At 37.8% G+C, this 27,735-nt stretch overlaps 1 protein-coding gene across 3 annotated transcripts in view; it reads left to right on the forward strand.

Moving 5' to 3' along the window:
* The window catches only part of LOC150105228 (serine/threonine-protein kinase/endoribonuclease IRE1-like), a 543,187-nt gene that overhangs the window by 457,379 nt on the left and 58,073 nt on the right, over positions 1-27,735 (forward strand). For all 3 annotated transcript variants that reach the window (XM_090396205.1, XM_090396206.1, XM_090396207.1), the window contains one exon: positions 3,319-3,442. In XM_090396205.1, coding sequence (XP_090252331.1) covers positions 3,319-3,442 — 124 coding nt within the window. The remainder of the gene's footprint in view (positions 1-3,318; positions 3,443-27,735) is intronic.

Genomic DNA, 27,735 nt, shown 5'->3' on the forward strand with positions numbered 1-27,735 from the left:
AAATGCACGGTACGAAATTTTCCAAACGGTAGCCCAAATCCGCAGAAAGGATGACAAACTCATTTGATTATATTTAAAGAAACACATTTATTATTGCACAAAGACAAGTATACATATTAATCAAATCCTTGATCTTAAAAGAGTCTAGATTCCCTTTACTTAATTAATCACATTCAGAACTTCTATACTATAGTCCCTTACTTGACATAAATTCCTCACTTCTAAACGTACATCTATTCCCAGACTCTTATAACTAAATTACCTAATATTATCACACATGTAATATTGCATGTATACACAAGACAACTCAATACTTCTGACATGAACTTCTCTAGGATAGTATTTCTTATTCTTACTTAATCCCCCTCCCCCTCCAAAATTTCAGTTAACATTTAGTTACGTTCTGACCATATGACATTTCTGACTCTAAATCACACAAACAGTTCGGACCTCGGCCTCCTGTTCGGCTGGAGCCTAATATGCTTCCTTCTCAACTGTAGACAAAAGTGTCCAAATCGCAGCCTGTTCTTATAACACTACACAGAAATAGCATGCTTCCTTAACTTCTGTTTCCTTACTCTTCGGTTACTTTAATTCAACATTTAACATAAGAAAATCTTCCGCTTACCGTTCTTGCCTTGAACTGGATACTTTGGTCGGCTTACTGCACCTTCACCGATAGCAGTCTTGCTATTCCTTTGTTTCCATACGAACTGAAAAGCACTCATACACAGATTTGAACACTGACGTTGATTTCATCAGTGGCTCTTTCTTCTTATGGATCTGAATACATTGTAGTTGCAGCCTTGACCCACGTAGCATGCATAGCAAGGGGGGATTCTTGCTACACGTGGTGGCAGGCTCTACACAGCTCTCCAACAGGAACTAGGTGCTCGCGAAACCCGGAGACAAGAGAGCAATTCGAATTCCCGCCAAAACCTTTATACTCCAATGCAGCTCCCTCACGCAGTGGTGTCGTCACGCATACAGCAGCTGCCGATTGGACGCCGTGGCTACGAACTGCTTTTACATGGCTTAAAGTTTGCTCTAGCTTATACACATTTACTTGGCAATTTATACATGATTTTATATTTTAATTCACTTACAACTAATTTCTACTTAACTCATGGGCTATTTTAACATTGTCTAGAGCTCACACATTTGGATATTTACATGTTCTTGGATTGTTAAATGGCACATTCTCTGTCTGGAGGCATAAGCATGTCCTTATATTCTCCTTATGAGGTAACTTAATGTTGGGCGGGAAAAAAGGATGACTCATCATTTTTTTCCGACACAACATTGGAAAGCTGTATTACCCCCCCCCCCCCACCCTGCTGAGCAGATGGATGCGTTTGGGTGATAACCGGTGAATTTCAAATTTAAAATTTGGTATCTGAACATTCTAGACAATGCAGTGCTTCCTACTTTGTAGCATTTCTACGGAACTGACCATTGTCTCTTTCAGCAAGAACAATGCACGAGACTGCTGCTGTAACTGTTTTTTGTGGACATGAACGTCACCACACTTGACTAGCCTCCACAGAACCCTGATCTCATCCCTATTGTATATCTGTAGGATGAACTGGAGCATCAAGTGAGGTCAAGGATGTCCGCCCCACAATAGTCCAGGACCTCATTATATGCCTACAGGAAGAATGGTCCGAAATGTCCATCGATCGCTATCATATGCTTGTATATGCCCAGTAAGATTGCTGCAGTGATTGCAGTGAAAGGAGATCCTACATCTTATTAAGGTGGGCACCATAGTTTGTTCCTTACACTCTGGTGTCCATTGACTTCTTTCCAAACAGCGTATTCTGTTAATTTCATATTTTATTATTTTTTTAACTTGTATAGTGCTATGATTATTTACTGGAAAGTATGACCACAGTCGTCCTTGTGCCATAAAACAACCAACCAACCAATCTTTATCCACCATGTTTATTATCTTATAAAATGCAAATAGATATTTTTATAGTGGGGTCTACAGTCACTTGTTAAAAATTGTTCAACTTTAATTCTTTTTAAAACTTTCCTACATATTCATCTTTTCAGTATGATGTTCATTTTTATTCTACTTAAAGCTAACTGATGATTGCTTCTAGTTACCAATCACTGTATGTTCTCGTATCCTGAACACCAGTATGAAGATATTGCAGTCAACAGTAATATGGACGTCTCTTTTTTCTTGTATCTTCTCTCTGTGTTTGTGCACATTGGTGTTAGGGATGATGACCCTACATCCCGAACAGAAATCCCTCAGGCACTTACTATAATTATTACCTTTGTTGTTTTCTCCAAATTTTCCCAAAACATTTTCTTATTCTAATATTTAAATCTCTAACAAGGTCCAACTTTTCTTGTTTTCTTTATCACTACCTTCTCTATTGACTTAAAAATTCCTCCACTTCTTCCTTAGGAGAATTTTTTGGGACCATGAGCACAATTAAATTTCATTGTTCAATTCCCTGGTTTGTTTCACACATAACTATAACTACTTGAAATTGAATGCCGATTACAAAGTTTAACCTCATGTTTAGTGTGAAATGCTATCATTACTCCTTTTTTTACTCAATCACTGTTGCCTGAACATAACACCCTATATTTGTTATTTAGTAGGTTCTCACTAGTTCAGCTTCTTTTTCAATAATACTTCTGACATTGCAGCATACAATTTGGTCAGCTGTCAAACTTCCAGCCTCCTCCTTTTTCATTCATTAAGTATCCAGTGGATACTTACTAATGGAGCATACTACATCAGTGTGGCAATTGGCCATTGGTTCAGAAGACTTTAACAGTTCTCTGCATTTATATGTAGAAAGTTTTTTAACTTGGGTATATATATGTGTATTCAAGATACCAAGTAATTTTATATAAACTTGGTTTTTAATCCTTTTCCCAAGTGAGCAAACAGACAAGTAAGTCAAGTTTGCTCACTTGGGAAATAGGATTAAAAACCAAGTTTATATAAAATTACTTGGTATCTTGAATACAGTTCTCTGCATTATTTAAAAGTTATGCAGAGGTCTCCTCCCACTGAGATGAAATCAAAAAATGCAGGGCAGATATATAGGTATTGAGCCTCTGTAGCCCAGTCAGTTTCAGCGATGTCCTTTGGTTGGAAAAACCTTGGTTCAAATCCGATCTAGGACACAAAACTCCATTATTTTTTTCTCTCATTTAAATTTGCTTCTCTTAAACATGATTTCAGTACATATGACATTAATGTATTTACATTAAGAAATTTTGAATAAAATCCATACAAAGCATAATATGAAGCATGTGAGTCACTGCACTCTATGTTAATGCATTTAGGATGTTAGTGATCGTGTTGATAAAGAACCGACTGACAGTCATATTTTAATGATGCTGGAAAGTGGCAGTTTTAATGTTGTCAGAAGAAATTGGAGGATGCACATTACATCTGAACTGGAAAATGGTAAGTAGTTTTTATGATTTAGATTTAAAAATTTTTAGATGGTAAGAGCAAAACTGTGAGAGGGACAGTGAATTTTTTTTTTAATAGTAATGGTTTGAAGATCATATAACTTCTTGGTACAAAAAGACTCTCAATTATCTGAGGATATTGGTAAATGAACATCTGTAGATAATCAAATACTGACTTAATCTGAAGAATAACTGTAACATGACCAAACAGATATGACAATAATGTATTTACGTTAAGAAATTTTGAATAAAATGCATACATTATTAAAAAAAAAACAAAGATAGCCACTAGATGGCAAATGTAAAACAGCAGTCATATGGGCTGCAGCAGGTTAACTTAATTTTATATTTATTGCATGATGATACTGTTTAATTTCAATTACAAAGCAATTAAAACAATAGCCAGTATTGATTTAATTGCTTTGTGTCTTGTTTAGTGTTCTGGAACAAAATGGCGAGGAGAAGGAAATCACATCATAGGTCAGCACAAAAGACAAAGTGAATGGTGTGGATTTTTCAAGAATAGTATGGTGTTGTGAGCGTAACATGTATACATGGGGAGATGTTGCAGATTTTTATGTGGAGAAATTAAAGAAGATAAAGGAGCAAACGTAGGTATGCAGAAAGTGTGATATGCTGATGAACCATGAAATTTGTTTGAATCAGCATAGGGAACATAGTATCATAAGTGAAACAAATGTTGAGGAAGATTGTACAAATATAAAAAAATTATATGAGACTGATGTTGAAGAAAATAGTACAACTGACAATAAGGAAGTATGCAAGAATGATGGTGAAAAACAGTGCAATTAACAGTAAGATGATGAACAGTGCTGATGTTAAAAAAACGTGCAAATTACAGTAAAATAGCAAAAAAAAAAAAAAAAAAAAATGAGAGCAAGATTTAAAAGCCAAGTTGGTGAAGATGAGGCAAGAGATGGAGTGAAATAAAGAGAATAGTAGACATGTATAGAAGAGTAAAGAAGACAAAAACAAATGATGTCGGTGTGAAAAAGGTAATGAAAGAACTTTGAGTGGCATTGTATGGCAATTCGATTATTAGAGGTGTGGTAAATGAGAAGATGCACAAGGTTTGTTTTCCTGGAAGTAAAATAAATAGAGTGATCGAGGCATTGGATATGAGGACTAAGTGAGCAAAGAAGTTGGTACTGGTAGTAAGGACAAATGACTTGACTGGAAAAAAGGATGATGTAAGATTGGAAATCAGGAGGTTGTTGAGAAAGATAAAAGATAATAGGTGTGATGGAAAAGGTTGTCAGTGTGTTGCCTAAGTATGATAGTGATTGAGGCAAAGAGCATGGATTATGAATGATATGTTAGCAGAAATGTGTGAAGAGAAAAGTGCAGTTTTTGAATGTGTGGGATGAGATTGAAGGATGAATGGAACTGTATAAGAGTGATGGATTGCATTTGAATTGTTTTGGTGTGAGTCATCTGGATAGGCTGCTGTTGGAAGGGAGGGTAACGAGTGCAGAGAATGGATATGAATAAGAAAGAATGGAGAGATTGAAGTGAACTTATGAATGGTAAGTGGGTAGCATGCACATAGAAAATGAGATAAGTGCACACAGACAGGGAAATGGGGGGTATCAGAGTGGACATGGGAACAATGTGAGAAATGTTGTTGCCAAAAAGAGGAAGCAAATACATGAGTAGATACAAAAGGAATGGGATGTAGGGGGAACAGCATTAGAAAAGGTTCTGGGATGGGTAATATGAGAGAGGAATAGCTCGTAGGAAATATGGAGAAGTCACATCTAATAAGTGGTAACTGTGAAACTCGTTATGGATCAAAAAATAAACTGTTATGTTTGTATACAAATGCTAGAAGTATGGGATACAAGGGAACAAAATTGTTGCAGTGATTGAGTTCAGCCAAAAATTGTTGGAATAACTTTTTAGATGTCATTGGCTGTGAATGACATCCCAACAAGAATTGAGATGGAATGGTATGATATTTTTCATAAAGATAGAAAGTGTAAAAAGGGTGGTAGAGTGCTATTGATGATAGAAAAGAAGTTATGCCCATGGTGAAGAGATGGATGGAGAAATGTTGGAAATGGTTCAGAGATGATTGACTAAGGTGGTTTCTTTTCTCCGGAATGTTTAGTATGAAGACTGAGGAATTGCAGAGTCTAGCAGATAGAAGGATGGAGGGGGGGGGGGACACATGATCAAGACATATAAGTTGCTAAGGAGGTTATTACCAGATTAATGTGGATCAGAGTTTTCATGGAATGGATGGAGATAAGGGAGAACAAGAGGAAGGTGTGAGAAAAGGAGTGAGGAGTAGGTTTCTTTTGTGGAGAATTGTTGGTGGTTGAAATGCATTGCCAGAATTATGGGAGTGGAGACAGTGAATACATTCAATTCACAGTATGAGTTGCTGTGTGATGGGGGACCTCCTGCGATGAGTTGTTTACTTCATGGAGGTCTGATAGTAATAATAATAATTATCATTATTATTATAAAATAAGAAAATTAAATAAATGACGATATTAAAAAAATTAATAATACTAATATACATATATAATTATTATCAATAATTATATACATATATATATATATATTATTATTATTATTATTATTATGTGACACCTCCAGGGAGTCCAAAGATTATCAAGGGAGGGCGCCTACTCTAAACTCTCTGTCTCCATTACTCAATCCACCAATTACCATGAACCTCAACTACGGCAATGTCATCTACTGCCCACCACCACCACTAGTATTTTCACAGACAATCACAAACATCCATGCCCACAGTGGGATTCGAACCGGCAGCCTTTTGGCTGGAGAGTGGATATGCTAACCACTCAGCCAACCAGGCTGGTATATATATATCCTCTTCATTTGGTGTGTGTGTGTGTATATATATATATATATATATATATAATTATATAAAATAGTATTGTGTGATCATTATATAAATATAATATATATAAATTAATTTTTTGTGTAGGCATGCACTTTGAAAGCAGGATTTGGTGAGAGTTCAGAGTGATGCATCGTACTTTGAATTGAAAATATCGATTTTTTTTTTTTTTTTTTTTTTTTTTGGATGGGTAATATGAGTGATGTTGGTGAAGATGAGGCAAGAGATGGAGTGAAATAAAGAGAATTGTAGATATGTATCTGTCATCTGTCTCCCCTCTGAGGAACAGATGACATGCATAAGTTTTGACTATGCCCCCCCCCCCTTTTTTTTTTGAAGAGTGGTGCATAGAGTCATGAAAAATATATTTTCCAGTGAACATAGACTTCTTATAGACTGAAACGCTGAAAGTGCCATGCATTTCCCTCTTGCCTATAAGACACTTGTAATCTGTTTCTCCGAGGATACACTCAGACAAGAATTACAAGCTATAAAAAGAAGAAGTCTGAATGGATATTTTCCATTCCAAAGTACAATGAAATGCATCTTGGAGAATTATTCTCCTACTAATAGCCCATCATCAGATACCAAGTGATTCAATCTTCAGATAAACTTCCTCATTAAGCTCATCTGGGATTGTTCAGATTCCTTGTTCCTGCAGTCTCTCCAGTTTTGGCCAGACTGGTTGTACTGTAGACATGTGATGTCTACAGTACAACATATGGAATACATCTGTTTCCTCCAGGCTGAAAATCTGGTCTTGCAGAACGTGGTGTGTCTGCTAGCCACTGGATCTTATGGGACAGTACAAAAATTCTTCCTACAAGTTCTCTCAAATTTGAGAGACTCTTCAAAGAATGTTATGAAGTTCTATGGAATCAACCAAATCTTAATCATAATGACAGTCTAAAAATTTCCAAATTATGGGAAATAATGACTGAATCTCAGCAATAATTCTTTTTTCAAAGTGCAATATGTATCTATGCTAGAAGTATGTTTTCCCAGTATTTTTCCCAGAAAAAAAAATTGCACAAAATAAGAAACTCTTTTTTATTTTCTCAGTTTTAGTTTTGTGAAAATTCTTTTCTTTCACTTCATCAAGATAATTACACAAATAAACTCAAAAACGGGCAATAAAAGTTAACAACGCTAGTGAAAATATTTGAACCTGACTAAACAATGGAAAGTATGCATTCAAAAAAATTTGTGTGTGTGTGTGTGTGTGCATGACAGATACATATTTCTGTGTAGGCTTCTGTGGAGAGAGGACATGAATATGTTTCTGAACCCTTTCTGACATGAAAATCACCTAGAATAAGAAACTATTTTTTATTTTCTTGATTAATTTAATGAAAACTCTTTTTTTTTTTCACTTCATCAGGATAATTAGATGAATAAACTAAAAAGCTAGAAAACAAGTAATAACAGTTAACAACGCTAGTGAAAATATTTGAACATGATTAAACAAAGGAAAACGTGCATTTGCTATTATGCTGGCTGCTGGTTCGTGGGTTGCTGTATATTGCTGATAGATACAAGTGTATTGTGATTAATTAATGACGACCAAACTTGATGTAAAATCATCCCTTGTTTTTTGTTGCACTGTAGAGGATGTTTCATTTCAGCTGATTCTTTGAGCACTCTACCCAATCAACAAGCTCTCTAATCACCTGAAACCTCCGCATCTGCCACTTAAAAAAAGTAGGCGTCTACAAGATCACTTGTAGTTGTGGCTTATGCTGCATAAGACATACAGGCAGATCTGGAGAGGTATGCCGATCAGAACATTTCAAAGACGCTGAGAACAAAAGAAAGCAAATATCGGGGCCTGGAAACATATACAACAGAAACAAAACATCAGTTAGCATAACTGCAAACAAAAATGCTCCACATAGATTGTTATTTTTTTTCTCAAGAACATACCAAGAATCAGTTGAAATGGTAAAACATCCTCTAGTGCAACAAAAGACAAGGGATGATCAGGTTTGGTCTTTGTTAATTCATCACAATACTATCGTATTTACCAGTAGTATACAGCAAACCACGAATCAGCAGCCAGCATAATAATAGCAGATTCACACTATCCTTTGTTTAATCATGTTAAACTATTTTCACAGGATGCTTAAGGGTCAAAGCTGTATAACTGTGAGAAGACCTCCACATAGCCTTTAAAGATATGCGGAGAACTGACCAGGGCTTCTGACTTAATGTCCAGACCTAATCTTCTCGTGGTGTACCCTGTTGGGTATCAACCTGGATACTGAACGAACAAGGATGGGCTGGCAATTTGGGATTTAGCCAACCAAATTGTATTCTTATTGGCTTAAACCAATATACAAAATGATGGTACAACATGACAAATTTCATGCCGGCTGGGGCGTCGCCCGGTTAAACAAGGCTCCGTTGTTTTCGCCAGGGCAAACAGTGCACAGGAAGATGTTTTAAAGTTAAATCTGGTGTGAGACAAGGATGTACATTATTTCATCTGTTATTCATTATCTATATGGATCACATTATGAAGGAAAGTGATATTAAACATAATATCAGAATTGGACATGTTAATGTCAGTTCTTTGCTTTATGCGGATGATGTTATACTTCTAAATAAATCCGTTACAAGTTTGCAAGATTCCCTGACTAAATTGAATAACTGTTGTAATAGATTTGGTATGAAGGTCAGCATTAAAAAGACAAACACAATTAAAATAGGTAGAATCGTTGAAAATGTCAACTGTGTTGTGAACGGGGAACCTGTGGAACAAGTAAAACATTTTAGCTACTTAGGCATGATTTTTAGTGAAGATGGTAAATTAAATATGGAAATAGACAACAGAATCAACAAAGCTGGTATGGTAGGAAGTCAATTGAATAAATTCATATGGAATAAGAGAGAAATTAGTCAAAACACTAAATTAGCTGTATATATAAGACACTGTTCAAAACAGTTTTAACTTATTGATCTGAGAGCTGGGTCAGAAGTAAAACACTTGACCAAAGACTAGAGATTGCAGATATGAAAGTCCTGAAAAAGATTAGAAGCATGAACAGATGGCATCAGTGGCAATATCATATTAAAAACGAGGATATTAGGAAAGAACTAGACATTGTCAGCATCCAGGAATGCGTTAGCAGAGCTAATCTCAGGTGGTATGGTCACTTAAACAGAATGGGAGAGGAAAGATTAGCAAAACAAGTGTTCTCTGCCAGGTTGGCAGGAAAACAACCCAGAGGAAGACCAAGATATAGGTGGATTGATACTGTACAAAGTGCCTTAGACGATTGAAATATAGGATCTGATAATGTTGGAGTCTTGACAAGTAAGAGACTGATTTGGAGGAAAATTGTTAGTAATGATGTAAATTTTTCATGTAGTACTATCATATCCTGTACACCCCTTGATGGTACATGTCAGGAATTTGATGATGATGATGAACTATTTTCCCTAGAGTTGTTAACTTTTATTACTTGTTTTCTAGTTTTTTAGTTTATTCATGTAATTATCCTATGAAGTGAAACAGAATTTTCATGAAACCAGTCAAGAAAATAAAAAGTTACTTATTCTATGTGATTTTCATGTTGGAAAGGGTTCAGAAACATATCATGTCCACGCTCCACAGCAGCCTATGCTGTAACATGTATCTGTCACTCACCTACACACAGATTCATATACATGAATAATCTTTTTTTTTTGTATGACATGCTTTATGAAATTTCAAGATACAAGTATCTTAATTGTATTGTTAAACCTGTTTTATACCATAAACCTTACATCTTGTAAGTAGTTTTACTCTCCTTTGCCTTTCAATTATTTCTTGCTTACAATAGTTAATAAGTAAGTTCTTTGTTCCCACAGTTCTGAATAGTATGTGGCCAGCTGGAGAGTGGTAGAACAAAAGTACTTTAAGTAGCTTGTGTTTTTCATTCTGATGATGTGATGAGATACTCGTCACAAAACATTAGCGAGGTATAATAAATTCTTTATTTCATTACATAACTTAACATGTATAGCCATATAATTATTGAAAAGGAATGCATGTAGTCAGAAGTCTGTATCAGAACTTGTAGTAGAAAATGCTATCCATATTCTTAAGTGTGGAAAAGCAGCTAAGTAAATGATATTCTGTTACAAATGCCCAAAGATGTAGATATAAAAGTTGTATATTAATCTAAATCACCGGGTGCAAAAATTAAGGATGTAAGTGAGAGTATTAAAGTGCAGAAACAGAGGGAAAGAAATGATAGTCGTAGTGGGAATGAATGATTTCAAAGGAGATAAATTTGAAATGAGAGTGGACATGAAGGAATTATTAGAGGTAGCGAAAGAAAAGAGTGACAGAGTTAGGATAGTGGGTCTGTTGCCGCGTTATGACAGAGAAGAGTTTAGAAGGAGGGCCATAATCGCAAATGACTTTATGTGTAGGTTATGCAGACGGCGTGGTGTGGAGTGAGTTTGATGAGCGAAAGGATTTGTACAAGATGGATGGCTTACATTTGAATGGATTTGGTGTGCGAAGACTGGAAAAAGTGTTGCTGAGTGAAGTGAGAGTGGATGTGCAAAATCAGGGAAACTTGAACTAATAAGGAGGTGAGGAAGTGGATGTGCAGACATCAGTGAGGCAGTAGAGTGTAAGAATGCTTATAATGTACCCGAACCAGTACGAAGGACAAGAAATCAGAATGGGATAGTTAGTATAACGCATCAAGATAGGGGTGGGACAAATGGACCTCTGCATTTCATATATACAAATGTCAGAAGTATTAGGAACAAGAAGGAAGAATTTTTGGCATTGGTTGGCTCTTCCTGGCCACAGGTTATTGGCATTAGTGAAACATGGCTGACAGAAGATGATATAGTTAGTGGGATTGAATGTGTAGGGTATAGTTTGTTCAGGAGGGACAGAGAGAATAAAATGGGGAAAGTAGTGTTATTGATGATAGCTGATGTAACTGCAGCCAAGGAGAATAGAAGTTGTATTGCAGGATAGTGAAAAGAGCTCATTTGAGGCTATTTGGTGTGAGACTAACAGAACAAAATGTATAGTTGGGTACTGCTATAGACCAGGTGATGGAATAGATTGTGGAGATGGTATGCATAGACAAATTGATGAAATGCATGGAAGGAGGGTAATTATTATGGGGGATTTCAACTATGGTAAAATCGATTGGAAGGAGGAGAGGACACATGTGAGAAAGGAACTGGATTTTATTCAGTTACTAAGGGATAACTAACTGAGGCAGCATGTAATGGAAAATACTAGGGGTTGGAGAGTGCTTGACCTAGTAATAGCATCTGGGAATTTGACTGCAATGAATATGACCATGTTGCCACCTATTGGTGAGAGTGATCATAGGGTCTTGACCTGGGAGGTGGCTAAATGTGTGAAATTTTCGATTAAGACAGGGTACATGTGGAATTACCATGCTGGTAAGTATGACAAGCTGAGATTGCTTGGTTCAGTGCCATGGCATGTAAAACTGCAAGGGCTGGATGTTGATGGGGCATGGGATGTGGTCAAGGAGCATTTGCAGGAGGTTATAGCTGACTGTATACCTAGAGTCCGAATAGTAAATCAAGTATGGGTTAAATGGATGAATAACACAATTAAACTTGAGTTGCAAAAAAAAGAAACAACTGTGGAAGGAATTTAAGGGGAAAGGTGACCTGCAGGCCAGAAGGGTAACGAGTGTGGTGAGAGAAGCAAAAACGGATTATGAAAGGAAATTAGCCATGCAAGCTAAAGAGAATCCCAAACAGTTCTTTCAATATGCTGTTAGTAAAAGAAAAACTGTACATGGCAGAATGATTTTAAGGAACACCAATGGTAGGGAGGTCACTGAATCAGTCGATATAGTGGAATTACTGTATGAGCACTTTGCAAGAGTATATCATCCAGGTGGTGACATTGAAGGAATGAAGGAACTATTAGTTTATATGGGAATTGTGGTGAATGAAGTGGAGGTGAATAGTCTATTACAGAACCTTAATGTGAATACATCTGTGGGATTGGATGGTATATCAGCACGGGTTTTATGTGAAGTGGCTAAAGAATTGTCAGTGCCCTTGACTTTATTGTTTAATCTGAGTCTCGGGTCTGGTTTAGTCCTGAAGGGGTGGAAAGAGGGGAAAATGGTTCCACTGCATAAAGGAGGATCCAAGACTACTGTTGCAAATTACAAACCGATCAGCATATCAGGAGTCGTTATCAAGGTTTTGGAGAAAGTAGTCAAGGAAAAAATACAGGAATGGATTGATGAAAATGAGATACTGTATGGGGGACAGCATGGTTTTGTTAAGGGTAGATCCTCAATAACTTGCTCAGGTTTTATAACACAGTGTCGGCTTAACTGGATAAGGTTAATGGATTTACAGTGATACTGCTGGACCTGGCTAAGGCCTTTGACAGTATACCACATGGAAGTCTAATCCGTAAACTGCAATATATGGGAATGGATATAAGGTTGGTGAGATGGATAGGAGGGTGGTTGATGGAGAGATACCAGAGAGTAGTTTACTCTGGAGTAGAGTCCAAAAGACGGCCTGTGACTAGTGGTGTGCCGCAGGGTTCTGTTCTTGGACCACTGCTGTTTAATTTGTTCATTAATAATATAGGAAAGGATCTGAGAGGAACGGTTCATTTGTTCGCTGATGATGCTAAGTTGGGTAGGGTAATAGTGAATGCAGAAGGTGTTAAAATTTTGCAGGATGATTTGGATAGATTGGTGATCTGGGTTAAGGAGAATGGATGTCAATTTCATGTGAAAAAATGTAAGGTTATGCATTTTGGGGTGAAAAGATTAGCAGCAGTATATCACATTGGTGGAACTGTACTCCAGAAAATTGATGAGGCCAAGGACTTGGGGGGGGGGGGGCACATCGCAAAAGTGGCTAAATCAGCTCATCAAATCACTTGGATGCTGAAGAATACTTTGACAAGAAGAGATAAGCAAGTTATTGTTCCTCTGTATCGAGTCTTGATAAGACTTCATCTAGATTACTGTGCCCAGATCTGGTTTCCTAGGTTGCTTCTTGATGGGGAGGAGGTTGAGAGGATCCAGAGGCAAGTGACCAAGATGATAGCAGGTCTATGGGATGAACCTTATGAAAATTATGAAAATAGGTTGAAGGTTTGTGGGTTGCAGAAAAGGGGAGATATAATTGAGGCATTGAAATTGCTGAAGGGTTTCTATAGGATTAATTCAGAGCATATTTTTGAGAACAGGACTGGTGGTGGAAAGACTAGGGGATATCCATTGAAGTTGGACAAGAGTGTGTGGTTAGTAAGGGTGTTAGAGCTGGGTTTTTTACTTTTAGAGTGGTGAATGAGCGGAATAAGCTGCCTGAGTCTGTTGTGGGTGCTGTGACAGTGAATGAGTTCAAGGCAAAGTATGATAGATACTGTGTGAATGTCAAATAGGTGTGATGGACATGATGTTTAGGGCCTCCATCGATGAGTCTAAGGACTCCTTGGAGTCGCTCGTAATTATAATATTAAATTAAGAAGTACTATGGAAGAAATTGGACAAATGGAACATTGGGACACAGGACTATGTAAACCATAGTTCTGTGTCCCAATAAGAGCATGGTTTTAAATTATAGAGGAAATGTAAACATTAATCTTGTTACTGAATGAGCAAGTTTTGATGAGTACTGGAAATTTCAAATATCTGGACGTATACTTTCTTGTGATGGAAGTTGAGACTAGGAGATCATGAGGATGATTTCACTGGGCCAAAATCTTTTTTTTTTTTTTTTTTTTTTTGCAGTATATGAAGTCTACTTTAGGACAGTTAGATCCCACTGAATTGCAAACTTTTTAATTAACATAAGTTTCTTTTTACACATTTTGATTTATGCAACAGAGATGTGGAGACCGTGTCTTAAGTGCTGGGAGGACATCATATTGGAGGTTTAATGGAATATTTACAGCACTAGGAAAGGATTAAAAACAAATTTTAATGCTTCCAATATTTCGTCTAAGTCACTAAGCCATCTTCAGGGATTTCAAATAACTTTTTTAACACACACACACACAAAGACAACACAATACTAAATGAAACATGTGGGTGACTCTAAATTCCTATCTGGGTGGTGCGCCATCCATGCGTTTGTAGATGGCCTAGGATGTAAAAAGTGGGACCACTGACAGTTATTGTTTCCCAAATTTTGATTTTATGTATCTATATTTGTTCAAATTAGGTTGATTTCTGAGTACTGCTGCGATTTCAAAAACAGTCTTTCCTTTTAAAATTTACTGTGGTGAGGCATGGTGGTTTTCTTCCAGAAGATCCTGTGAGTTGTATCCAATACATGGTCATGATCGCAGATGTATTATTTGTGCTCTTCTGAATGGATCTACCTGTCTGTCTGAAGTAAGCCAACCTGCAGAAACAGGGTACTTTATATACTCCAGGCACTGAGAGAGGAGGGAGCTGATCTGTGGTAGATTGGATAAGGTAACAAGTTTCCAGTGGGGCTTAAAAACTGTGTAGAGATTGTACTTTTTTTGAAGACCTGGCTATTTTTTCTGATGTGCCACATATGTTGGGGATGGGGATGGCACTTTAATCGAAACAGCTGAAAAATCACAGGATTTTTTTTTCTTTTGTTTTATATATATTTATCCCTCACACGAGAAATACAAGAATTTAGAGCACGTTAGTGTCGTGTGTGAGGTTCAGATAAGGGTTGAGAAAGAAGAGACCTATTGACATTCTTCTTATAGATCTGTAGGTTGAAACTATCAGGAAACATAGTGGAAAGGCTGTTCCAAAGGGTAGAGGTAGACAGAGTAAATGAGGAAAAGGTGAAGCAGATTCGATGAGTTTGCAGATGTACTGTGAAGGGATGTTGGACAGCTGTTGCTCTTGTTTTAACAAGCATAACAGCAAGTGGAGGAATGATGTTTGCCAATTCACTGGATGAGCATCACTGGAGAAGTGATTATGGTACCTGTAAAAGAGACACAGAGCTGAATCTGTCTCACAGATGCAAATCATTTTTCTATCTCTGAGATAGAGGTTGCAGTGAGCCTGTGAGGAAAGAGTCATCTATGACCCAAATTGCTTTCCTTTGAACAGTATGAAGATTAACAAGGATTCGTATTTAAGTTTTTTAGAAATAACATATGGCAAGGTATTAAAGCTGTTCAAAACACTACAGTTATGTGGTGTAAATATGACATTATATTGAACAATACATAGTCTATATTAAGATTATGCCTCAGTAACTTGCTCAAGTTTTATAACACGGTGATGGCTGAACTGGATAAGGGTAATGGGTTTACAGTGATACTGCTGGACCTGGCAAAGGCATTTGACAGGATACCACATGGAATTCTAATCCGTAAACTACAACATATGGGAATGGATATAGGGTTGGTGAGATGAGATGTCTCAAGGGCTCACTTTAGTGAGTACGGGAGTGGCGAACCCGAGGTACCTGATGCTGGACCATACCTTATTTCATGTAATATACATCTGTTATATTATCTATAGGATTGTCCCTACTCTTATTTCTTTCTATCCTTTCTTCTTTCTTGTTCCTTCCCCCCAGTGCTATTAAAGTAATCGAGGGCTAGGGGTGATTCTTTCAATGTTTCTACTTTTTTCATCTCTTCATGCATAGAAGGCAATGGGAAACCACTGTGCTTCTACTTTTTCCCTATTTTGGATGAGCAGTAAAGATCAAAATGATGAGTGATGCACAGCTCAGGATGGGTCCCCTGGGTCCGGAACTGCACAGTTGGCTACCAGGGAGGTCACTTGTTCCCGTATGGATATGGACCAGATTGCATGTCAGTCATATGAATCTTCTTTACTAAAGCCTGCGGGAGGTGGAGAAGTGGAAGATGGAAAGTATTCATGTGGAAAAGGGGCTAAAAGTAATTTTCGCATTGGATCTTGGAATGTGAATACCTTACATCAAACTGGAAGATTGGAGATGCAAAGATTGAAAATAGATGTTCTAGGAATGGCTGAGGTGAAATGGAAAGGAAAAGGAGATTTTAGAACAGAGGATGGAATAAGAATAATTTACTCAGGAGGGGAAGAGCAACATCAAGCAGGTGTTGGAATAATATTGAGTAAACGAGTGGCAGGATGTGTGGATGGCTACTGGCAAATCTCAGACAGAGTTTTAGTGGTAAAGTTGAAATTAAAAACCAAGAAATATTTCTTATCCAGATATGTTTACCTACTTGTGATTATGAGGATGAGAAGGTAGAGAGAGTTTATGGTGATAGAGAACAGGGCTTGAAATGTAAAGAAACAAAAGATATAATTATAATACAAGGCGATATGAATGCAAAAATCGGAAGAGGAAGATATTGTTGGGATATTTGGATTGGGAGTGAGAAATGAAAGAGGAGATATGTTGTTGGATTTATGTAGAAAGCATGATTTAGCAATTATGAACACTTGGTTTAAGAAACATCCAAGAAGATTGTACACATGGAAAGCCCCAGGGGAAGATATAAATAGTAGAAGAAATCAGATAGATTATATTTTGATAAACAAAACATATAGAAACATTATAAAAGATGTGACAACATATCCAGGAGCAGACTGTGATACAGATCACATATTGTTGTCAACTAAGATAAGGATTAATCTAAAAAAGGTAACTACAGGGAAACGGAACAAATCATGGAACATGGAGCGGCTGAAGATACCAAGTACGGCGAATGAATTCTCAAAGAAAGTAGAGGAAGAAATGAATGAGAGAAATATACAAGAAAATGATGATGCAAGTGAAAAATGGAAGATTCTGAAGGAAAGCATAATTTTGAATTCTGAAGGAAAGCTACAAAATTGCCTTTAGTCAAAAAAGAAGAGGAAAGAGAGAAAAGAAAAAAACCATGGATGACGGAAAATATTTTGAGGAAAATAACACAAAGAAGAAAGTTAGTTAACAGTAAAACAGAGGAGAGAAAAAAGCAGTATAAAGACTTGAGTAGGGAGACAAAGAGAGATAAGAAGGAAAAAGGAAGAGTGGTTAGATGAAATAAGTAAAGATACAACAGCAAAGGCAGAAAGAAAGAACATAAAAGGTGTTTATAAAAACATTAATATGATGACAGGAAGGAGAAAGATGCTAAGGACTGAAGCAATCAAGAATGACTGATAGAAAAAGAGAAGATATTACAGAGATGGGAAGAATATGTAAGTAAACTTTATGAAGACAGGGAAAGAGAAGAAATTCAAAGGATAGAACATAGTGGGCAGAGACTGTGCATCATGAGGGAGGAATTGAATCTAGCAATTCAAAAGATGAAAGAAGGAAAATCGCCTGGAATAGATGGTATACAGATAGAATTTATAAGGTATATAGGTGAAAAAGGTATGGAAGTGTTATGGCAAATTATTAACGGAATTTATGAAGGACAAGAATTACCAGAGGAGTTTAGAAGATCAATTTTTATCCCCATTCCAAAAAAGACGGGAGTTTTAGACTGTAACAATTTTAGAACGATAAGGCTTATAACTCACACAGCAAAAATTCTGGTGCAAATAATTTTAGAGAGAATTAGGAATAAAATAGAAAAAGGAATGAATGAGGAACAATTTGGATTCAGAACCAACAGAGGAACTAGAGAGGCTATAACTTGTCTAAGAATTATTGGGGAGAAAACACTAAACCATGGTGGAAAGTTGTTTTTGGGATTTCTAGATTTTGAAAAGGCATTTGATACAGTGAAACATGAAAGATTTTTTGACATTCTAGAAATTACTGATATTGACTCTTATGACTTGGAAATTTTAAAGAGATTATATTGGTCACGAATAGTGTCAGTATGTGTAAATGGAGAGGAAATAGGAGAATTCCCAGTGGAGAGAGGAGTCAGACAAGGATGCAAGTTATCACCATTATTGTTTAACTTTTATAGTGAACAAATGTTTAGAGAGGCACATGAGGATGTAGAAGAAGGAATAAAAATAAATGGAAGAATCGTTAATAACTTAAGATATGCGGATGATGTAGTGGTGATGGCAGAAAGTGAAAATGGGTTACAGCAAATTATTCAAAGAATTGAAAACTCTTGTAAAGAGTAAGGACTAAGAATTAACACAAAAAAGACCAAGATAATGATAATGGGTAGAAAAATAGGAGATAATATCAAAATAAGATGTGGAGGAAAGATTTTAGAAGAAGTGGAAAGATTTCAATATTTAGGTAGCTGGATCTCAGAGAAAGGAACTTCAGAGTTGGACATTAGAAATAGAATAGGCAAAGCTAAATCGGCATTTATGGAAATGAAGAGAATTTTAATAAACAAGAACACTAAAATAGGCGTTAGAATTGGAATAGTTAAAGCAACAGTTTGAAGTATTGCAAGTTATGGAAGTGATTCATGGACACTCAGAAAGAGAGATATGGAAAGAATTAATGCATCGGAAATGTGGTGTTATAGAAAGATGGAAAAGATTAGCTATACAGAAAGAATATCAAATCAAGAAGTTTTAAGACGAGTTGGGATGGAAAGAATACTGCTAAAGAATATTAAGCAAAGAAAGACCAGATTTGCAGGACATCTTCTGAGAGGTTCTTTGGGACACCTGACAAGAACTATATTACAAAGGAAAGTTGAGGAGAAGAGAAGACGTGGAAGACCAACTAGAAAGTGGTTTAATGACATCGTGGAATGGACTGGTTTAAAAATGATGGAAGCGACAGACAGAGAGAGAAATGGAGAAGAGCTGCTCATCTGCTGCAACCCTCTTGCTAGAGGATGCTACCGGACGACGACGAAATGGATAGGTCGGTGGTTGATGGAGGGATCAAAGAGTAGTTTATTCAGGAGTAGAGTCCAAAAGACAGCCTGTGACTAGTGGTGTGCCGCAGGGTTCTGTTCTTGGACCATTGCTGTTTAATTTGTTTTAACGATATAGGGAAGGATCTAATGATGATGATGCAAAGTTGGGTAGGGCAATAGTGAATGCAGAAGATGTCAAAATCTTGCAGGACGACTTGGATAGATTGGAGTTCTGGGCTAAGGAGAATGGATGTCAATTTAATGTGACAAAATGTAAGGTTATGCATTTTGGGGTGAAAAGATTAGCAGCAGTACCACATTGGCGGAACTGTACTCCAGGAGATTGATGAGGCCAGGGACTTGGGAGTGTTGGTGGATAGGGAGATGAAGTTTAGCGGGCACATTGCAAAAGTAGCGAAATCAGCTCATCAACACATTTGATTGTTGAAAAATACCTTGACGAGCAGAGACAAGCAAGTTATTGTACCTCTGTGCTGAGCCTTAATAAGACCTCATCTCGACTACTGTGCCCAGATTTGGTCACCTAGGTTCCTTCTTGATGGGGAGGAGGTGGAGAGGATCCAGAGGTGAGTGACTAAGATGATAGCAGGTCTATGGAATGAACCATATGAGAATAGGTTGAAGATTTGTGGGTTGCAGAAATTAGTTGATAGGCGGAAAACGGGAGATATGATTGAGACATTCAAATTGCTAAAGGGTTTCTATAGGATTAATTCAGAGGATATTTTTGAGATCAGGACTGGTGGTGGGAGAACTAGGCGACACCTGTGGAAGCTGGGCAAGAGTGGTTAGCAGGGGTTTTAGAGCTGGGTTCTTTAATTTTAGAGTGGTAAATGAGTGGAATAAGCAGCCAGAGTCTGTTGTGGGTGCTGTGACAGTGAGTGAGTTCAAGGCAAGGTATGATAGATACTGTGAGAATGTCGTATAGTTGTGTGGACATGATGTTTAGGGCCTCCCTCGATGAGTCTTAGGACTCCCTGGAGTCGCCCGTAATAATAATAATAATATTTGAGTTGTAAGTCGTCCGCAGTTAGAGCGAAGAAGCGGTACAGAGAAAATGGTTTGTTAAATCACGTGTGAGTCAAGGGTGCATATTATTTCCACTGTTATTCTGTATGAACGAAGGAAAGTGGTGTTAAATTTCATATCAAAATTAGAGCTGCTAATCTCAGCTCTTTCCTTAATCAGGTGATGTTATTCTCCTGAATAAATCGAGTAGAAGTCTTCATGATTCCCTAACAAAATTGCATAACTACTCTAATAAATTTGGTATGAAAGTTAGCAATAAAAAGAAAAAGACTATGAAAATAGATAGGATCACCAAAAACATTAACTGCGTTCTGAATGCGCAATCTATAGATCCTGTAAAACATTTTATCTATTTAAGCACAATTTTTAGTGAAGAAGATTAAATAAAGAAATAGACAATTGAGTTATCAAAGTTGATATGATAGGAAGACAAAATTTTATATGGAATAAGAAAAAAATTACTGAAAACAGTACTCAAAACTAGCTGCATATAAGACAATGCTCAAGCCAATTTAAACTTTTGATCTGAGAACTGAGTTAGAAATAAAACACTTGATGAAAGACTCTAGATCACAGATATGAGACTTCTGAGGAAGACTAAAGAAGCGAACAGATGGTAGAATCATATTAAAAACTCATATTAGGAAGGAACTTGACATTGTTAACATTTTTAAATCTCCGAACAGATCTAGCAAAAAAAAAAAATTTTTTTTAGAAAGCTTTTATTATTATTATTATTGTTGTTGTTCCAGGCAACTCCAAGGAGTCGACAGACTCATCGAGGGCCCTAACATCATGTCAAGAACAACTATTCGACATTGACACAGTATCTATCATACCTTGCCTTGAACTCATTCACAGTCGTAGCACCCACAACAGACTCTGGAAGCTTATTCCACTCATTCACCACACTCCAAGTAAAAAACCTAGCTCTAACTCCCTTGTCAACCACGCTCTTATCTCCAAGGAATCTAGGCGACCAGACTTGAGCACAGTAATCCAAATGTGGAATTACCTTGTAGCATTTGATTGTTTAGTTTGTTCTGAAGCTTGATGTTTCCATAGAGGATATAAAGATCCTTTATGAAAACATCCATCAAATGAAGAGCAGAGTATAATACTATTCACGTACATTACTAGGTACATCAATAAAAAGTAGGTTAGTAATAAAGAGTTTGTATTAGATTTTGTTCATATTTAAAAAAATATGTCTGGTTTGAGAGTTGTAACTTATCGACCAATCGCGTATTGCATTGCTGGTATATTTGGCATTAGAGACAAGATGGCCCACACTATAAATATCACCATGCGTTGTTACGCATCGGATAACAATATTGCAGTAGAATGGAGTGTTAATTATTTTGCATATTTAGTAGAAACTGTTAATTATTGGTTGGACACTGGTTGGGGTGTATTTCATATGGATTTAATGACTGTATCGAAGTAAAATGGCCCCTAGTCCTCCCACCACCAGTCATATTTTCAAAAATATCTTCTGGATCAATCTTATAGAAACCCTTCAGTAATTTGAATGTCTCAATCATATCACCCCTCCTTCGCCTATCGTCCAATCTCTGCAACCCACAAATCTTCAACCTATTTTCATAAGGTTCATTCCACAGACCTGCTATCATCTTGGTCACTCGTCTCTGGATCCTCTCCACTTTCTCCCCATCACGAAGAAACCCTGGTGCCCATAACTGGGCACAGTAGTCCAGATGGGGCCTTATCAAGGCTCGATACAGAGGAACAACAACTTGTTTGTCTCTGCATGTTCAAGTATTTTTCAGAAGCCAAGTGATTTGATGAGCTGATTTAGTCACTTTTGCAATGTTCCCCCTAAACTTCAATTCCCTATCCACCAACACTCCCAAATCCCTGGCCTCATCAATCTCCTGGAGTACGGTTCCACCAATGCGATATACTGCTGCTATTCTTTTCACCCCAAAGTGCATAACCTTACACTTTGCCACATTAAATTGACATCCATTTTTCCTAGCCCAGTCCTCCAAACTATCCAAATCATCCTGTAAAATTTTGACATCCTGTGCACTGACAATTGCTCTACCCAACTTTGCATCATCAGCAAACAAGTGAACACTTCCTCTCAGATCCTTTCCTATATTGTTAATGAACAAATTAAACAGCAGTGGTCCAAGAACAGAGCCCTGCGGCACACCACTAGTCACAAGCTGTCTTTTAGATTCCACTCCTGCATAAACCACTCTCTGGTATCTCTCCTTCAACCACTTTCCTATCCATCTCACCAACGCTATATCTATCCCCATCTGCTCCAGTTTACTGATTAGGGTTCCATGTGGTATCCTGTCAAAGGCCTTGGTAAGGTCCAGTAGCATCACTGTAAACCCATTACCCCTATCCAGTTCAGCCGTCACTGTGTTATAAAACATGAGCAAGTTACTGAGGCATGATCTACCCTTCACAAAACCATGTTGTCCCCCATACAATATCCCATTTTCATCTATCCAATCCTGTATTCTTTTCTTGACTAATTTCTCTAAGACCTTGATAGTGATTCCTGATATGCTAATCGGTCAGTAATTTACAACAGTAGTCTTGGAACCACCTTTATGCAGTGGAACTATTTTCCCCTCTTTCCACTCGCTCGGGACTAACCCAGACCCGAGACTCAAATTAAACAAAATGGTCAAGGGTACTGACAATTCTTTAGCTGCTTCTCGTATGACACAAGCTGGTATACCATCCAATCCCACGGATTCATTGACATTGAGGTTATGCAATAGACTACTCACCTCCACTTCATTCTCCATAATTCCCGTATAATCTACTGGTTTATTCGTTTCTGCAATGTCACCACCTGGATGATATATACTTGCAAAGTGCTCACTCAGTAACTCAACTATATCAACTGATTCAGTTACCTCCCTACCATCGGCATTCTTTAAAATCATTCTGCCATGTACATTTTTCCTTTTACTTGCTACATATCTAAAAAACTGTTTAGGATTCTCTTTAGCCTGCATGGCCAATATTCTTTCGTAATCCTTTTTTGCTTTTCTTACCACACTCGTTACCCTTCTGGCCTGCGCTTTATACCGTTCATTTGCCTGCCAGTCACCTTTCTCCTTAAATTCCCTCCATAGTTGTTTCTTTTTTTGCAGCTCAAGCTTAATGGTGTTATTCATCCATTTAACCCCTACTCGGTTTATTATTCGGACTCTAGGTATACAGTCAGCCATTGCTTCATGCAAACACTTCTTAACTGCCTCCCATGCACCATCAACTTCTAGTCCTTGCAGTTGTACATGCCATGGCACTGAACCAATCAAACTCCTAAGCTTGTCATACTTTCCAGCCCGATAATTCCACATGTACCCTGTCTTAATTGAAAATTCCACACCTTTAGCCACATCCCAAGTCAAGACCCTATGATCACTCTTACCAATTGGTGGCAATGTGGTCATATTTGTTACAGCCAAATCCTCAGATTTAATTACTAGGTCAAGCACTCTCTGACCCCTAGTATTTTCCATTATATGCTGTCGCAGATAGTTATCCCTTAATAACAGCATAAAATCCAATTCTTTCCTCCCATGTGTGTCCTCTCCTCACTCCAATCAATGCGACCATAGTTGAAATCTCCCATAATAATTATCATCCTTCCACTCATTTCTTCTATTTGCTTGTGCATACTATCACCACCATCTTTTCCATCACCTGGTCTATAGTAGCACCCAATTGTATATTTAGTTCTGCTAGCCACAATCTCACACCAGATGGCCTCAAATGGGCTCTTTTCTCTATCCTGCAATTCAACTTCTATTCTCCTTGGCTGTAGCTCATCAGCTATCATCAACGATACTCCTCCCCCCCATTTTATTCTCCCTGTCATTCCTGAACACACTATACCCATCACATTCAATCCCACTAGCAATATCATCTACAGTCAGCCATGATTTACTAATACCAATAACCTGTGGTCTGAAAGTGCCAACCATGGCCAAAAACTCTTCCTTCTTGTTCCTAATACTCCCAGCATTAGTGTACATGAATTTAAGACCCCCATTAGCCCCAACCCTACCTTGATGCCTTATATTAACTATCCCACTCTGATTTGTTGTCCTTATTCGCTCGGGCATATTATATTCATTCATACATTCAACTGCCTCCCTAAGGACTATATATGTACTCCTCTCCTCCCCCCTTAATAAATCTAGTTTCCCTGAATTTGCACATCCATTACATTCAGCAACACTTTCTCAAGTCTCCTTACACTGTAACCATTCAAATGCAAGCCATCCATCTTATATATTATTATTATTGTTCCGGGAAACTCCAAGGAGTCGACAGACTCATCGAGGGAGGCCCTAACATAATGTCAAGAACAACTATTCGACATTCACACAGTATCTATCATACCTTGCCTTGAACTCATTCACGGTCGCAGCACCCACAACAGACTCTGGAAGCTTATTCCACTCATTTACCACTCTCCAAGTAAAGAACCTAGCTCTAACACCCTTGTCAACCACGCTCTTGCCCAGCTTCCATGCATGGCCCCTAGTCCTCCCACCACCAGTCATATTTTCAAAAATATCTTCTGGATCAATCTTATAAAAACCCTTCAGTAATTCGAATGTCTCAATCATATCACCTCTCCTTCGCCTATCGTCCAATTTCTGCAACCCACAAATCTTCAACCTATTCTCATAAGGTTCATTCCACAGACCTGCTATCATCTTGGTCACTCGTCTCTGGACCCTCTCCACTTCCTCCCCATCACAAAGAAACTCTGGTGCCCATAGCTGGGCACAGAAGTCCAGATGGGGTCTTATCAAGGCTCGATACAGAGGAACAACAACTTGTTCGTCTCTGCATGTTAAAGTATTTTTCAGAAGCCAAGTGATTTGGTGAGCTGTTTTAGTTACTTTTGGAATGTGCCCCCTAAACTTCAACTCCCTATCCACCAACACTCCCAAATCCCTGGCCTCATCAATCTCCTGGAGTATGATTCCACCAATGCGATATACTGCTGCTATTCTTTTCACCCCAAAGTGCATAACCTTACACTTTGCCACATTAAATTGACATCCATTTTTCCTAGCCCAGTCCTCCAAACTATCCAAATCATCCTGTAAAATTTTGACATCTTGTGCACTCACAATTGCTCTACCCAACTTTGCATCATCAGCAAACAAGTGAACACTTCCTCTCAGATACTTTCCAATATCATTGATGAACAAATTGAAAAGCAGTGGTCCAAGAACAGAGCCCTGTGGCACTCCACTAGTCACAAGACGTCTTTTAGACTCCACTCCTGAATAAACCACTCTTTGATATCTCTCCTTCAACCACCCTCTTATCCATCTCACCAACCCTATATCTATACCCATCTGCTCCAGTTTACTGATTAGGGTTCCATGTGGTATCCTATCAAAGGCCTTGGCAAGGTCCAGTAGTATCACTGTAAACCCATTACCCCTATCCAGTTCAGCCGTCACTGTGTTATAAAACGTGAGCAAGTTACTGAGGCATGATCTACCCTTCACAAAACCATGTTGTCCCCCATACAATATCCTATTTTCATCTATCCAATCCTGTATTCTTTTCTTGACTAATTTCTCTAAGACGACAATGATTCCTGATATGCTAATCGGTCGGTAATTTACAACAGCAGTCTTGGAACCACCTTTATGCAGTGGAACTATTTTCCCCTCTTTCCACTCGCTCGGGACTAACCCAGACCCGAGACTCAAATTAAACAAAATGGTCAAGGGTACTGACAATTCTCTAGCTGCTTCTCGTACAACACGAGCTGGTATACCATCCAATCCCACAGATGTATTGACATTCAGGTTATGCAATAGACTACTCACCTCCACTTCATTAACCACAATTCCCGTATAATCTACTGGTTTATTCGTTTCTGCAATGTCACCACCTGGATGATATACTTTTGCAAAGTGCTCACTCAGTAACTCAACTATCTCAACTAATTCAGTTACCTCCCTACCATCGGCATTCTTTAAAATCAATCTGCCATGTACATTTTTCCTTTTACTTGCTACATATCTAAAAAACTGTTTAGGATTCTCTTTAGCCTGCATGGCCAATGTTCTTTCGTAATCCTTTTTTGCTTTTCTTACCACACTCGTCACCCTTCTGGCCTGCGCTTTATACCGTTCATGTGCCTGCCGGTCACCCTTCTCCTTAAATTCCCTCCATAGTTGTTTCTTTTTTTGCAACTCAAGCTTAATGGTGTTATTCATCCATTTAACCCCTACTTGATTTATTATTCGGACTCTAGGTATACTGTCAGCCATTGCTTCATGCAAGCACTTCTTGACTACCTCCCATGCACTATCAACTTCTAGTCCTTGCAGTTGTACATGCCATGGCACTGAACCAATCAAACTCCTAAGCTTGTCATACTTTCCAGCCGATAATTCCACATGTACCCTGTCTTAGTTGAAAATTCTACACCTTTAGCCACCTCCCAAGTTAAGACCCTATGATCACTCTCACCGATTGGTGGCAATGTGGTCATATTTGTTACAGCCAAATCCTCAGATGTAATTACTAGGTCAAGCACTCTCTGACCCCTAGTATTTTCCTTTTATAGATCCTTTTGCCCATCGAACTCACTCCACACATCCCCAAATTCCACACCACTCGTCATACATAACCCACGCATAAAGTCATTTGCAGTTATGGCCCTCCTTTTAAACATTTCACTGTCATACCATGGCAAAAGACTAATCATTCTAACTCTCTCACTCTTTTCTTTTGCTACCTCAAACAATTCATTCGGGTCCTCTATCATTTCCATTTTATCTCCTTTCAAAAATCACCTTGAGTATAATATACGTTAAAGATACCAAGCTATTTTAAGTATAAATATATCTGGTTTTACTCCATTTCCCAAGTAAGCAAACAGGCTAGTCAGCCAAGTTTGCGCCTGCAAGTAGGGGTGATCTCGTACGTAGTGCAACTCATGGTAAAGGTGGAATAAGCTCTGATTACTATTCTTAATATTTACCCTTAATTCAAAGCACATCTCCTAAAGGAGATGTATGATGCTATGTATTAAAGGCAAGGGGCCACTACCCAGACCGGTTTCGACCTTTATTGAGGTCTCATCAGTGGGAGCCAGGCTTAGAAATACTAAGATTTAAGTAATACAGAGCTTATATTTAAAATAGCTTGGTATCTTTAACGTATATTATACCCAAGGTAAAAAAACTTTCTACATCTGTCTCTCAACCTGAGATTTTTATTTAATAAGGAGAAGCACCTTATGGTAACTTTATTGAGACCTCAATAAAGGTCGAAACCGGTCTGGGTAGTGGCCCCTTGCCTTTAATACATAGCATCATACATCTCCTCCAGTAGATGTGCTTTGCATTAAGGGTAAATATTAAGAATAGTGATCAGAGCTTATTCCACCTTTACCACGAGTTGCCTAGACTTGCACTACGTACGGGGTCATCCCTACTTGCAGGCGTAAACTTGACTGACTTGTCTGTTTGCTTACTTGGGAAATGGAGTAAAACTAGGTTTATTTATATTTAAAATAGCTTGGTATCTTTAACGAACATTTTTTTTGCTA

The sequence above is a fragment of the Typopeltis vanoorti genome, chromosome 7 (assembly GCF_054136105.1).
Source record: "Typopeltis vanoorti isolate ZY-2024b chromosome 7, IOZ_Tvanoo_1.0, whole genome shotgun sequence".
In the NCBI taxonomy this organism is placed as follows: Eukaryota; Metazoa; Arthropoda; class Arachnida; order Uropygi; family Thelyphonidae; genus Typopeltis; species Typopeltis vanoorti.